This window comes from Phyllostomus discolor, chromosome 9 (genome assembly GCF_004126475.2).
Source record: "Phyllostomus discolor isolate MPI-MPIP mPhyDis1 chromosome 9, mPhyDis1.pri.v3, whole genome shotgun sequence".
In the NCBI taxonomy this organism is placed as follows: Eukaryota; Metazoa; Chordata; class Mammalia; order Chiroptera; family Phyllostomidae; genus Phyllostomus; species Phyllostomus discolor.
This window is the reverse complement of record NC_040911.2, coordinates 76,427,209-76,441,136: the sequence shown is the minus strand read 5'-3', so window position 1 is coordinate 76,441,136 and position 13,928 is coordinate 76,427,209. Positions and strand designations below refer to the sequence as shown.

Sequence of the window (13,928 nt, the reverse complement as noted above, 5' to 3'; positions counted from 1 at the left end):
CGGGAGTGAGAGATCCCAGCCCCATGCCAGACCACCAAGAAGATAAGTCTCCATAACTTCTGGCTGTAAAAGCCAGTGGGGATTGGGGCAGCAGAAGAAATGCAGGATTCTCAGGAGACTCCTCTTAAAGGACCTGCAAGGGTCTTAGGACTTACAAAGGCCCACCTTCTCTGGGTTCAACACCAGGGCAACAGCCAGAAGGACACTGGTGGCATATGGGAAGAAAGTAAAGTGACTGGCAACAGGGCAAGTGCCGGGAGACAGCTTCCTCCTGGGCAAATCTCCAGAGGCCAGGCAGAAACAATGTCCCCCCTTCAAGCTCTCCCACACAGAGCCCAAAGCGGTGACATGGGTTACCCTGCCCTGGCCATTACCTAAAGCTCTGCACCATACAACTTACAGGTGTGCTTTTCTATAGTGGACCACACTGCTAAGACAGGGAGTCAAAACAGCTCTACCTAATACACGGAAACAAACACAGGGAGGCTGTGAAATTAAGGACACAAAGAAATATGGCCCAAATGAAAGAACAGAACAAAACTCCAGAAAAAGAACCAAATGAAATGAAGATAACCAACTTATTAGATGCAGAGTTAAAAACACTGGTTATCAGGATGCTCAAAGAAGTCATTAAGTACTTCAACAGTATAAAAAAGACCCAGGCAGAAATGATGACTACATTAAATGAAATAAAGAAAAATCTACAGGGAACCAACAGTGGAGGGGATGAAACTGAGAATCAACAACAACAACAACAATTTGGAACATAAGGAAAAAAACATTTAATCAGAACAGCAAAAAGAAAGAATTAAAAAAAAAAACAAGGATAGGCTAAGAAGCCTCTGGGACATGGCCAAATGTAGCAACATCCAAGTCACAGGGGTGCCAGAAGGAGAAGAGGAAGGACAAGAAATCGAAAACTTATTTGAAAAAATAATGAAAGGAAACTTCTCTAACATGGTGAAGGAAATAGACATACAATCCCAGGAAGTACAGAGAATTGTAGACAAGTTGGACCCAAAGAAGACCACACCAAGACACATCATACTTAAAATGCCAAAGGTTAAAGATAAAGAGAGAATCTTAAAAGCAGCAAGAAAAAAGCAGAGAGTTACCTACAAAGGAGTTCCCATAAGACTGTCAGCTAATTTCTTAAAAGAAACTCTGCAGGCATGAAGGGACTGGCAAGAAGTATTCAAAGTGGTGAAAAGCAAGGACCTACAACCCAGATTACTCTCTCCAGCAAAGCTATCATTTAACATGGAAGGGCAGATAAAGTGCTTCACAGAGAAGGTAAAGCTAAAGGAGTTCATCATCACCAAGCCATTATTATATGAAATGCTAAAGGGAATTACATAAGAAAAAGAATATCAAAACTATGAACACTAAAGAGGCAATAAATTCACAACTATCACCAAATGACTGTACAAAACAAGTTAAGGGAACAAGCAGAACAGTAACAGAATCATAGATGTGGAAATCATTTAGAGGATTATCAGCTAGGAGGGGGAGGGGGGCAATGTGGAGAAATATGCAAGGATTAAGAAGTACAAATTGGGTCCTGGCTGGTGTGACTCAGTGGATTGAATGCAGGTGTGACCCAAAATGTTGTGGTTTCAATTTCTGGTCAGGGCACATGCCTGGGTTGCAGGCCAGGTCCCCAGATGGAGGTATGTGAGAGGCAACCAATTGTTTCTCTCACACATTGATGTTTCTTTCCCTGTCTTTCTCTCTCCCTTTCCCTTTTTCTCAAAATAAATAAGTAAGTAAGTAAGTAATCTTTTTAAAAAAGTACAAATTGGTAGGTACGAAATAGAGAGGGGGATCTTAAGAAAGTATAGAAAATGGAGAAGCCGAAGAACTTATAGCCCACAGACATGAACTAAGGGGTGGATTGCTGGAGGGAATGGGGGTACCAGGTGGAAGGGGGAAATTGGGACAACTGAATATAGCACAATCAATAAAACATATTTTAAAATAGATAAATAATAAACATTAAAAAATAAAGTCTGACTGTGATGAATTTTAACTGAGTCATCTGAGAATTGAGATTCTGAGCTCCCTGGAAGAAGTTCTATTATGGTTTGTTTACTTAATCAGAGGTTTCAATTACCATTTGTTAACTGGAAAACAAGCAGATTTGCAAAGGAGAAAGAGCCCAGCCCCTTTTCTTGCTCTCCCCTGCCAGCCACGTCTGGAGGAAAATTTTCCAGACAAGGGAATTTACTGCCTCAGTCTGGTCACAGGGCCACAGCCTAAGTTCTCATCAGTAGGTATCCGTGTGAAATTTAAAACTGCTGCTAGGTTAAGAAAAAAAAAAACACAAGAGAAGGTGTGCCTTTGTTCACTAGATGGTCAGATCCTTCTGTTAGTCAGGGGTGGAGAGAAACCAAAGCAGGTGGGGTTTCAGTTCCTTTCAGCTGATTGCCACATACCCTCAGATCTGCTCTCTGGTTTTCATATGTAGTTTGAACACATTTGGTCTGAGAATCTTCCAGTCATAGTTGACAAGCTCATTGTGGGCTTCATTGGAAATTGCTCAGAGCTTCTTAGAGGTCTCACTGGAAAATTTCTATTCCAGCAGTTGCCTCTCTTAAAATCTGATATGTTTCATCTATGAACTGCATGGGCACCTGGTAAATGATATTTTTCCTTCTTTTGTTTTTGCTGCTCAAAAGCCTGAAACCAAATTGGCATCCTATTTTTACTCTGTAGAACTTTATGACAAACATTTCTGAAAGCTTTTACTCTATCCTTATGTTGCTATTTTGCCTTATTTTTCTTCTCCTTGCCCAGAGTTCTTATCCCATTTCAAAAATGATTTCTTTGCAAAGGCATTCAAACAGTGTTCCTGGCCAAACAGGGATTCCCAGGAGATGCCTCAAAGCTACATCCAACCCCAAATGAGCTTGTATGAATTTGAAACCGGTGCCCCTTCCTCCAGGCGGATAGCCTCAACAAATTGTTCTTGTGTTCGTACGTCTGTCCTTGGCAGCCCTCCAAGGACTGACCCTGATGGGCTCTGGGCCTGGTACAATGCCCTCAAATTGAGTAACTTCCTCTTTATGCTTTACATTCTGGCCTGCTACAAAATATTTTATTCAAAAAATATTCATTTTATTTCTTACTACATGCATTTAGTTTTAGTGTGCCTTTGATATGCTAGGTACTTGCAATACATTTGCACAAGAAAGTTTCAAGGACTGTGCCCTCAAAGAGGTTATGCTATGGTGTGGGAGCCAGACGATAAATCAATAAACAAAGAAATGAGATATTTACAGACTGTGTCCAGTACAGGCAAGAAAATAATCAGGGTACTGATTTAGTCTCTATTACAATAGAAACTAAAATGAGAGCCCTCTTAAGGAGGTCAGAGAAAGCTCTTCTGAAGTGGGGATAATTGAGGCGAGGCTATAGGATAAAGAGGAGCCAGCTAATGCTAATGGCAGTAGGAACAGACTTCTGGACTAGAGGAACTACAAGTGCAAAGGCTTCGAGACTAGAAAGAGCTTGAGAAGTTCAAGGAGAAAGGCCCTGATGGTTGTAGTGAACAAAGATCAGAAAACAGCACAAGATAGTCTCTCTAAGACCCATATTATGAAGGAGCTTTTAGGCCATGGAAAGGAGTTGGGATTTTATCCTAAATACGATGGGAATTCATGGAATAGTATTACTGAACTAATTAAAAGTTTAAAGAGTCAATCTGGCTGCTGTAGAAAGAGTATAAGTACAAAGATCAATACAGGAGAGAGATAATGATGATTTGCACCAAGGTTTTGGTGGTGGAGAGGGAGTAAAATATATATGAAAAAAACTATGGAAGTGGACTTGTTAATGGAAGTGTAAGGGAAAAATGAAGGAAAGTCAAGGATGACTCTTAGTTTCAATACATAGATAGCTACTAGTGATATTTATTGACCTAAGAAAGTCATTTTAAAACATTTTTATTGAATTTATTTGGGTGACATTGGTTCATAAAAATATATAGGTTTCACATATGCAATTCTATAATGCGTCATCTGTACGTTATATGGCGTGCTCATCACCCCAGGTTAAGTCTCCCGCCATCACCATTTATTCCTCCTATACTCTCTTCTACCACAAAAGAGTCTTGTGATGGAGAGGCTTGAGGGGAGAGAGAAGGAATAAAGAATTCAGTTATAAACATGTTACTTTTGAAACATCTGAGTAGGCATGTCAAGGAAAGAGTTAGATATCTGAATTAGGGACTCAGAGAGGACTTGGATGCTATCATAAATTTGGAAGTCATCAACACGTAGCCATGGGGCTAAATGAGATCTAAGACCGCACTGGAAATGAGCATTCCCAGAACCAAGTCTCAGGGAACATGTAGATGTTGTGTAGGGAACATGTAGATGTTGCAAAGGGAAGGAAAAGATAGTAAGGGATGGACCACAATCAGGGTATCAAATTGGAGTAGTTCAAGAAGGAGGGAATAGTCAACCCCTTGGAGATCAAATCAGGTAAAGGAGGAAAGTACACACTGCATTTGGTTTCAGGGTAGTCATGGTGAACCAGGCTAGAGAAGTTTTAGGGGGTGATAGGTAGAAGGAATTGGTCAAAGACAATATAGAAGAGAGGGAGTGGAGACTGTGAATGTAGACACACTTTTCAAGATGCTCTGCCCTAACAGGTATTAGAGATGTGAAGCAGTAAATGGAGGAGGAAGTGGGAACTAGAATATATTTGTGTGCTGACAAAAATGATCAAATAAAGGAAACAATGATGTGTGTTGGGTGGTGATAAAGGACTGAAGTCCTTGTGTAGGTGAAAGGGGATGGAATCTGGAAAAGGACCAGACCTGGAGCAGAAGTGGGGGGATTAACCTTTGATGGGAGAAAACGTGCTTCACTAGCACGTAAGGAGAGAGGTTCTCATCTGATGGGTTTCCTTTATTTAGTTAAGCCCAGAAACTGGCTGGGAGGAAAGAGGTTTGAGAAGTAATGAAATAATCCTTTCAAAGAGTGGGGAACCTTTTCAGAAAGAGTTGAAAGGTAGAAAGCCTTTGCTGACTATCCATTTCAAGCTTGTAATCTCGAACTTATTTTTAAAATTAATTATTTTTTATTTTTTCATTATAGTTGACATTTAAAATTAAATTAGTTTCAGGTGTATAGCATCATGGTTAGTCATTTGGAGAACTTATGAAGTGATCCCCTTGATAGGTCTGGTACCCCCTCGACACTACCCAGAGAGTTACTACACTGTATTGACTATATTCCCAATGCTGTAATCTTGAATTTAAACTAACAGCCAGACAATTCAGTTTTGTGATTTTCTTACCAAGTTCAGTGATAAAATATGGATAGAATAGACTCTTAGTTTTTTGGTCAAGAAAACAGAAAATGAGACCGGGGTGTTGAGGGCATATATGAAGAAGTGACTGTAATGTCGGTCCATGGAAATAAGCTGGACAGAGAGGGAAGTAAAGGAGAGGTCTGGCGGGTAAGTAAGGGATTGGTGGAGCTAATGAATAGGAAGCTGCAAAGAAGTCAGATATGGGAGAATGACAGCAGCTGGGAGGACCACCTGACACAGTCTGAGTATGGGATGTTGGAATCAAAATTTCGAGGTGGTGGTGATAAGCTCTGGGGGTGCTGGTTGGGTCACTGAAAGAAGAAAAAAATCATTATTACAGTTGAGGTGGCCAAGGAACTGAAAGTTCCAACCCAAAATGAGTTGGAAAACCTTTCTTAGTTATCATGTACATTTCATAGAGCATCTCAAATCTTTATTTAGATTTGGATAGGGTGCCCATAAATTAGTAACCATAGCAGCTGATTGATCGTGGGCCTCCTCTGTAAATGCCACCTCAGAGCATCCTTTTGAACACTGCACTATTAAAATATGGCTTGGGATGTATTCTAAAATGTGTTAATTCTCATAGTCTAATTAGTTGGTAGTTCTCATTTCTCAATCAGCAATGATGTAAGATTCCTTATGGCCTTTTGGGTCAAGATTAATACCTTTTGCATGGTGTTCAGCACCCCCTGCTAGCTGTATTTATGTGCCCAGTCTCATCCCCTGCCAGTCCCTTGAGGTGGTCTAACAGCACCAGCTCCTTAGAAGTCCTCGGTGTCAGGACTAGCCTGCATGTCTTTACCAGCGCTGCTCCCTCTGCCTGGCCTCCTGCTTCATCTGGATAACTTATGCTCATCCTCTAAGACCCATCTAAAAGCTCAACTTCTGGGTCAAGCCTTTTCTAAGAAATTGAACCATCCAAAAGAGCCACTGTGTGGGTCAAATAAATACTGCATACTGGGAATTTTGTACTGTTGGTAATTTGCTACCCCTTGTTGCATTGTAACTGTATATACTAAGCACACTTACCTTCTTGTGGAATTCCCACAACAAGCCTGAAAGGCAAATGTAAATTCTTCCATTTATTGGACAAGGATTCTGAGATTTAGAAAGGGCCTTTATGGAGGAAGGTAAATTGTAAATAAATGTCAGAACTGGGTTTGGATTCTGTAGACGAATGGCACACCATGCCCCTTCCTTTGTCTTATTTATTGCCATGACTGCAGTGCCTAGCACGTGCCTGGTATGAAGGAAATATGTACGATGATACACCCATCAGAAAACCACCCAAACAAATGGCAAGGCAGGCTTTTTTATGGCTTCCAGGACTCTCAGTTCTGCCACTTTATGGTGGCCCAGAGTCTTGACATTGGATTTGCTTTAATGCATGTTGCTGCTTTCCTGGAATTTAGAAAGAAACATTTTAACAGTTGAAGCTAAGAGTCTGGACTGCCTTTAAAAATCTTGGTCTTATAAATACCCTTTGTTTTAAGCTACTGTGTTTGCCAGACAGGTTCCTTATTGCTGGAGCTGTAATCATTTAAGACAAGGTTTTGGATCATGAGAAGACTGTGGATTTGTTGACACACGGGTGACAAGTCAAGGCAGAGGGCATCTGGGTTCATTCCCTGAACACCCCTTTTCTCTCATTGACATAGAATTTTCCTGGTGTTATTAATCACAATGGTGTTTTCTTGCTAAAAACCAGGAATCCTTCAGCAGGTACGACATAGCTGCTCTGGGACTCTTGTATTTGGCTAGCATTCCTTCTGGATTTAATTCTGTAGTATTCACCAGAGTTTCTGGTATCAACATTGACAGCAGTGGTTCTCAAGCTTTATTGTGCATCAGAATCACACTCAGGACTTGTTGGGACAGATTTCTGAGCCTCACTCCAGAGACTGATTCAGTCCTTCTGAGCTGAGGTCCTAGGCCCTACAGTGTAGTCAAGCTCCCAGGTGATGTTGATGCTGCTGGTCCAGGGACCCCGCTGTGAGTCGCTCACAGTGCTGGTCAAGTCCTGGTTTACAGGACACCAAACAAGGTTGGATATAAAGCGAAAGTCTCGACGGTTTTCTGAGTAGACGGCTGAATACTGAATTGTGTAGAACCCCCCAACCAAAAAAAATTAATGACATTAAAAAGACGATCTGATTTTCGACATTATGTTAGTTACCGGCAGTGAGTCCGCTGGTGGGAGACCAGCGGGCTGGAAGCCAGAAGTCCTCCCTTCTGGGAGCTCATCTTCCAAGGTCTTAGAGAAACTTTCTTCTATGTGACCTTCAGAATATGAGTATGTTTTGTTCCTAAAGCTACCTTAGAGGAGGATGCTGCATAAAATTGATGTCTCTCATCTCAGTACAAATATGAATAAAAAAGTTTTCAAAACGAACACATTCCATAACATAATAGGAAGAAATGTGGTCATACAAAGGGTGATTTCTCATTTTCTTTTGCTTAAAGGCTAAAAGTTATTTGCATTTTTATGGGGTTCAAGATGGTATGAGTCATGCAGATCAACACATTTCTTCTTAACAGGAATCCTTTCTGTTTGAACCCAACTGCCTCTTCAAAGTGGATGAATTTGGCTTCTTTCTAACCTGGAAAAGTGAAGGCAAGGTATGGCCCGGGAACAGCAAGCTGTTCTTCCCTGCTTTCTAGGTTAAACTATTTTATTTCTTAACGAGTAGACGAGTGTGTATTGAGAGCATGGACCTTTGCTTATTCATTCATCCAAGGTTTTTAGGAATGTGCTTCCAGTGCCAGCCATTGGGCGTACAGTGGCGATCAAGGACATAACCCTAGCCCTCGCAGATTCCAGACAGAGTCAGGCACCATAAAAAAAAAGGTACAAGTCATTGAGTGTTGTGAAAGAAAAGGTCAGGTTGTTACAAGAGCTTAAGAGAGGCAGGTCTGATTCAATCTTGGGAGTTAGAAAGGTTTCCCAGAAAAAGAGCTGTTCAAGCTGAAATCTCAAAGGTGCGCAAGAGCACGTTCATCTGGTTTATTGCAGGATTTATCTTAATGCATGGCACAATGTACATGTTTAATGAACCTGTGAGCTGAATTTAAGGAAAGTAGAATTAGGGTTATATATAAATTAGCATTATTCCCACTTAATATTTCATGTACACCCATATATTTAATGATATATGTGCATTAACATTATAAAAAAGTAACAGCATTTTATAAACATGTTATAAATATTCAGAGTTGCATTCATGTGTGTGTGTTTGAAATGTATTGTGTGAGGTCTTCACTATTTCTGATTGGTCCCGATTACTATTATTGTTGGCTGTTTTCACCTCCTCTTCTGCCTTACTCTAATCAGCATTGCCTTCATCATCACAAATATTTACTAAGTACTTTCCCTGTGCCATAGGTCTGGCAGAATTTAGGCTCACTGCTGTGTTTATTCTCTTTTCAGGAAGGACAAGTGCTAGAATGCTCCCTCATCAACAGTATTCGGTTGGGAGCCACACCAAAGGTACCTGTGATTGGTGTTTGCTGTTTTCTAAACGCAGATTTGCTTAGATTGAAAATGGTCTCCTGGATACTGTTTAAACGGTTACTGTCCTCAGTTACTGCTCCCAAATCATCAGCTGGGAATGAAGGCCAGGCACAGTTTAGAAAGTCTTTTCCATAACTGTGGGGTGATTTGGGCTGCATTGTTTAATTATATTAGAAATGTTATTAACCCTAGAAAGCAAAGACCCTTGCATGATACCAGCATCAAAGAAACAGTTCCCTCATCTCAGAAACTACTTGCAAGTCCGCCCACCCTTTTTAAGCAAGCAGCAAGTATCCTGGTCTGTGGTTGATGTGGAAGTGTAGATGGCTTTGGTAGTTCCATATTTGTGCCTCTGTGAATTCAGACTTTGGTTCACCTTGAAGGCTCAGTTTGTCTCTGAGAGAAGAAAAAATGACATAGCATATTAATCAGCTTTCTTTACAGTGATTGATTTGTTTGAATAAGAAGTTGTTTGCATAATGGTGCCAGGAATTTAAAAGATTTTTTCTAGAATATTCTAGCACAGTGTTTGTTCACTTCTCCGTAACAGCCCTGCAGGTTTTTAGGTGTTTAAAACAAAATTATGTTCCAAACTTATTTCTTTTTTTTAAAGCAATCCTCATTTGTGTTAGTTAAAATTTCTGTGTATGTTGGCAGTTCCTCCTGATCTCTTTTGGAGGACAAACGCACTATTTTATTTGCTAATTAGGATAAACTTACATCGCCTTCATTCCCAGTGAGTGTGCTACGGCCTCTGGAGATGAACACACTCACGCTTTGTGTCCAGGCTACTCGAACTGTGGTGTCTGGTTGTGGCAATGCTGTGCTTATTTGTGTGAAGCCTTGGAGACTGTCCTCTGACGAGAGACCCTTGGTCTTTGTGGACACAGTCAGGCTTCAGTCAGAGGCTTTCCTCCTGTTGCCATATTCCAGGTCCTTCGTAAAGAAACACCCTTACACCTCGTTTTCTAAATCAGTAACATTACAGTACCTTGCTTACCAAACAAGCCATGTACTGTTACACCTTTTACCTCAACAAGTTTTAGAATAATACTAAACATCTGACATTTTAGATGGAAAGAAAACATTGGCCTTTATGGGTCTATATACATATTTTTGTTAAATGCGATTTCTTATCGCCATGTTTCCTTCGTAATCTGTGATCTAACATATTTTCTCCTATTTGTATACCTCTCTACAGGATCCCAAAATCCTGGCTGCCCTTGAAGCTGTTGGAAAATCAGAAAGTGACCTGGAAGGGCGGATAGTTTGTGTCTGCAGTGGAATAGATCTGGTGAACATCAGTTTCACTTACATGGTGGCTGAAAACCTAGAAGTAACTAAGGTAGCCTCAGGGCGACAGCCTCCGTCCTTTTTCCTCCATACGTATATGTGTGGTACATGTAAATTTTTATGTACAATGTAGTTTTAATATATATATAGTTTAATTGCATAGCAATTTAAATTTTTAAGAAAATATTTCCATTGCCTTGCTGGAATGCTGGTGTAGAAAATTCAGCAAAGCGCAATAGTACCTTTTGAGTGTGCCGCTCATGTTTATCAACAACCCAAATGCCTTCTGCAGGGAGAGCAAGCCCTGTGCCTCTGAAACGTGAATGTGCACAAGAATCACCTGTGATTTTGTTGAAATGTCTGTTTTGGTTCAATAGGTCTGAGGTGGGGACAAAATTCTCCCTTTGTATGGAGCAACCAGTGGATGTAGATGCTGCTGATCTGAGAACCACAGTCTAAGTAGCCAGGGGCTGGGTCAGCACTGCCTAGTAGAACTATAATGCAGGCAACAGATTACATTTAAATTTATTTGGCAGCTACATTAAAAAAGTGAAAAGGAGCAGTGAAGTTAATTTTAATGAAATAATTTATTTAACCCAACACATCCAAACTATTATCATTTTAACATGAAACCAATATAAAATTTACCTGTGACATATTTTACATTCTTCTATTCATACTCAGTCCTTGAAATCTGTGGTGTGTTCCCAATTTAGACTAGCCACATTTCAAGTGCTCAATAGCTGTGGCAGGTGGCTGCCACTGCAAATAGCACAGGTCTAATTGGTCAAGATATCCAAGCTCACCCCCAATAAATTATGAGAGTATTAGATTATGATCCACCTTTTAATACCATAGCCAGGATACCATTGCCCTGGCAAGCAAGCCTCTCTCAAAGAGATTTTGGCCAGTGAAGTAGAAAGCTTCAAATTTAAATTACTTTTTGACAATTTATTTGTTTTCAGGGTGGTTTTACTCCTGAACAAAGCTCTCATTATCCTTCTGTAACATCAGTGACAAGGCCGCAGCTTCTGCTGCCCCACTACAGAGACCTCGGTTTGGGGGGATGCAGGAGGCCTTTCATCTTTCCGTTAATGTTGCAAGTAGAAACCCAGAGGTCTCTGGGTTGAATGACAAAGGCCATCATTAGATATATCAAAGTTTAGAGCTAGAAGGGAATGTACATAAGATCACCATAGGAAACAGAAACTAGAAGCCTTAACTCTGTGTCCAGAGTTAATTGGTGGCAGAGTTGAGTTCTGCAGATTCCAAGGCAAGGAAGGCTCTTCTACCCTCACTCAGAGTGTGGTCCACAATCTAGTAGCAGAGGCCTCATTCAAGCCCCACCAGACCCATTGATCCAGAATCTTCATTTTTAATAAGACCCCCCTGGTGACTCATATATGCAGTGAATTCTGAGAAGCTTCTAGCCTCTTGGCTGTGGAGACAGAAAGGGATTCTCCATGTGACCTGAGAGCCTTTGCTTCTGTCCTTGTGGTGGCTTTGTTGGCTTTGTGCTGTTGTTCCAGGTCACCTTGTTTGGGGAGAATAGATTCTGCAGTTCCTTCAAGTTCTTTTATTACTTTGCTCAGATCAACATCTAGTTTGAATGGTTTCTGAACCCTACTGATCTAAACAAACATTTTCCTGCCACTTCTGGTTCATGCCTGCACATGTGCTACAGAAGGCTTTTTAGTTGCTATTTACCATAGCAACATGCAGTCCTAGAAGTCCACGCTGACTGCCCACAAAAAAAAAATGTAAAGGTTTGTTAAACACATACAGATATTTAGCAAAATGAAATTTTGATAAATGACACACTTCTGTAGACCTGTTTCCTGGCTTTTGTCAACTCGTCATGTAACAGAAAACAGTATGCCTAGGTGTGAGCTTAAGAATCTGGGCTCTGTGGCTAGGTTGCCTGGGCCCAAATCCTTGCTCTTCAGCTGTGTGACTTAGACACACAGATGGCCTCTGTGCCTCACTTTCTGGGTCTATAAAGGGGGAACGATGCCACAGCATTTGCTCTTAGGGTTGTTGTGAGGATCACGAGTTATTACATGGAAAGTGCTTTGTGCACTGCCTCTCTCGTTGAAAGCTTCAGTGTGCGTTAGCTGTTACAATCACAGGGTCACAGAATTTGAGAGATGGAAATAGAGCTTAGGAAGAGCTTCTCACCACCTCATTTTTCAGATGAGGAGATGAAGTCAAGGAGTTAAAGGAACTCACCTAAGACTCCACAGCAGGCTTGGCCAGAGCCCTGCATAAAACTCAGGCTGCTTTCTGTGTGATGCTGTGCACTCCAACCTGCCCTGAGCACACGGATCCTGGAGGACAGCTCCATTCAGTAAATCCCATAACTGTTTTGCCTCCAATGGTTTGATTGCGGTCAGCCTTAGTGTATTTTGTTTAAGAATCACATTCTGAAATCTGTACTCATCCGTAGGTAGTATATATGTGTATATTGAGGTGGGGAGTATATACTTAAAGATAAGATTTTTTTTTCCTAGTATCATTCCCACTGAAATTTAAGACTAGCTAGCCAAACAAGGAAGGACTATAAAGTGATTCTGTACTGGATTTTCAATTCAAACTCAGTGCTCTTTAAGCCTGTTCTTATGGAAGAAATGAAATGTTTCAGTTTCTGGGAACTGTTACTAGGAATTTTATATTTCATTAATGGTATAATGTATAAATATGAATCTCACTATCCAAACTAGATAGCCACATTATTAGAGCATGTCCTGTTGGTGGATTGACACTTGGAGAAGATACTGAAAACATTTTTCTGCCCTGACCAGTGCGGCTCAGTTGGTTGAGCATTGCCCCACAAAGCGAAGGGTCATTGGTTCGATTCCTGGTCAGGGCACATGCCTGGGTTGGGAGTTCAGTCCCCATTTGGGGCACATGTGAGAGGCAGCCGATCATCTCACATCGATCTTTCGCTCCCCCTCTTTCTCCTTCCCTTTTCCCCTCTCTAAAAATAAATAAAATCTTAAAAATTTTTTTTAACTAAGTACATGTATATGTGGACGATCTTGCCTACTTCCTGATTTTAAGACATAAAATACCTGTATTAATCCAGATCATAGTACTCAGTCCCTCTGGCACTGACAGCATGTTCCCCATCACCACCGTTTTGTTCCTGCCCTTCCGAGTGTGTTATCATCCCTAACAGAGCACATCAAAGTGACAGGATTTATGCAGAATACACACAGATGTAATTACGTCAGGTGGAAATGGTGGCGGCATTCGCGTGTGAACTCAGGTCCAGGGAGGAATGCAGACAGCTCCCAGAGTGCCTGAAATGATGTCTGTGACACCCACAGTGCCGCTCCACTGCGACATGGCTTAGCAGCGTGGAATCGTGGCGCCCACAGCATGCTCACTGTCCTCTTAGCTGCTGTTTCCCTGGCCAGTGTATCACAAAGGTCAGCTAAAGCAAGTTGTCATTGTTTTTTAATCCTTGCCCAAGGACATGTTTATTAATTTTAGAGAGAGAGGAAGGGGTGAGAGCAAGGGGAAAACATCAATGTGAGAGAGGAATACTGATTGGTTGCCTTCCGTTTGCACCCCAGCCAGGGATTGAACCCTCACCCTAGGAATGTGACCTGACTGGGAATTGAGCCCTCGACCTTTTGGTGTATAGGACAGTGCTCCAAAGAAGTAAGCCACCTGGCCAGGGCATAAGTCATCATTTTTTAAAAATAACATATGCATGCCTTAAACACTTTATTTTAACTTGAAACACATAAATGTGATTCAGTTGTTGGTCAGTCTTTTAATGTTGGGGCTGGAGTGT

General features: G+C 41.2%; 1 protein-coding gene across 13 annotated transcripts in view; it reads left to right on the top strand.

The window, feature by feature from the left end:
• Positions 1–13,928, top strand: part of PLCB4 (phospholipase C beta 4) — a 394,279-nt gene that overhangs the window by 257,941 nt on the left and 122,410 nt on the right. For all 13 annotated transcript variants that reach the window (XM_036010096.1, XM_036010097.1, XM_036010098.1 and 10 more), the window contains 3 exons: positions 7,861–7,941; positions 8,750–8,809; positions 10,035–10,178. In XM_036010096.1, coding sequence (XP_035865989.1) covers positions 7,861–7,941; positions 8,750–8,809; positions 10,035–10,178 — 285 coding nt within the window. The remainder of the gene's footprint in view (positions 1–7,860; positions 7,942–8,749; positions 8,810–10,034; positions 10,179–13,928) is intronic.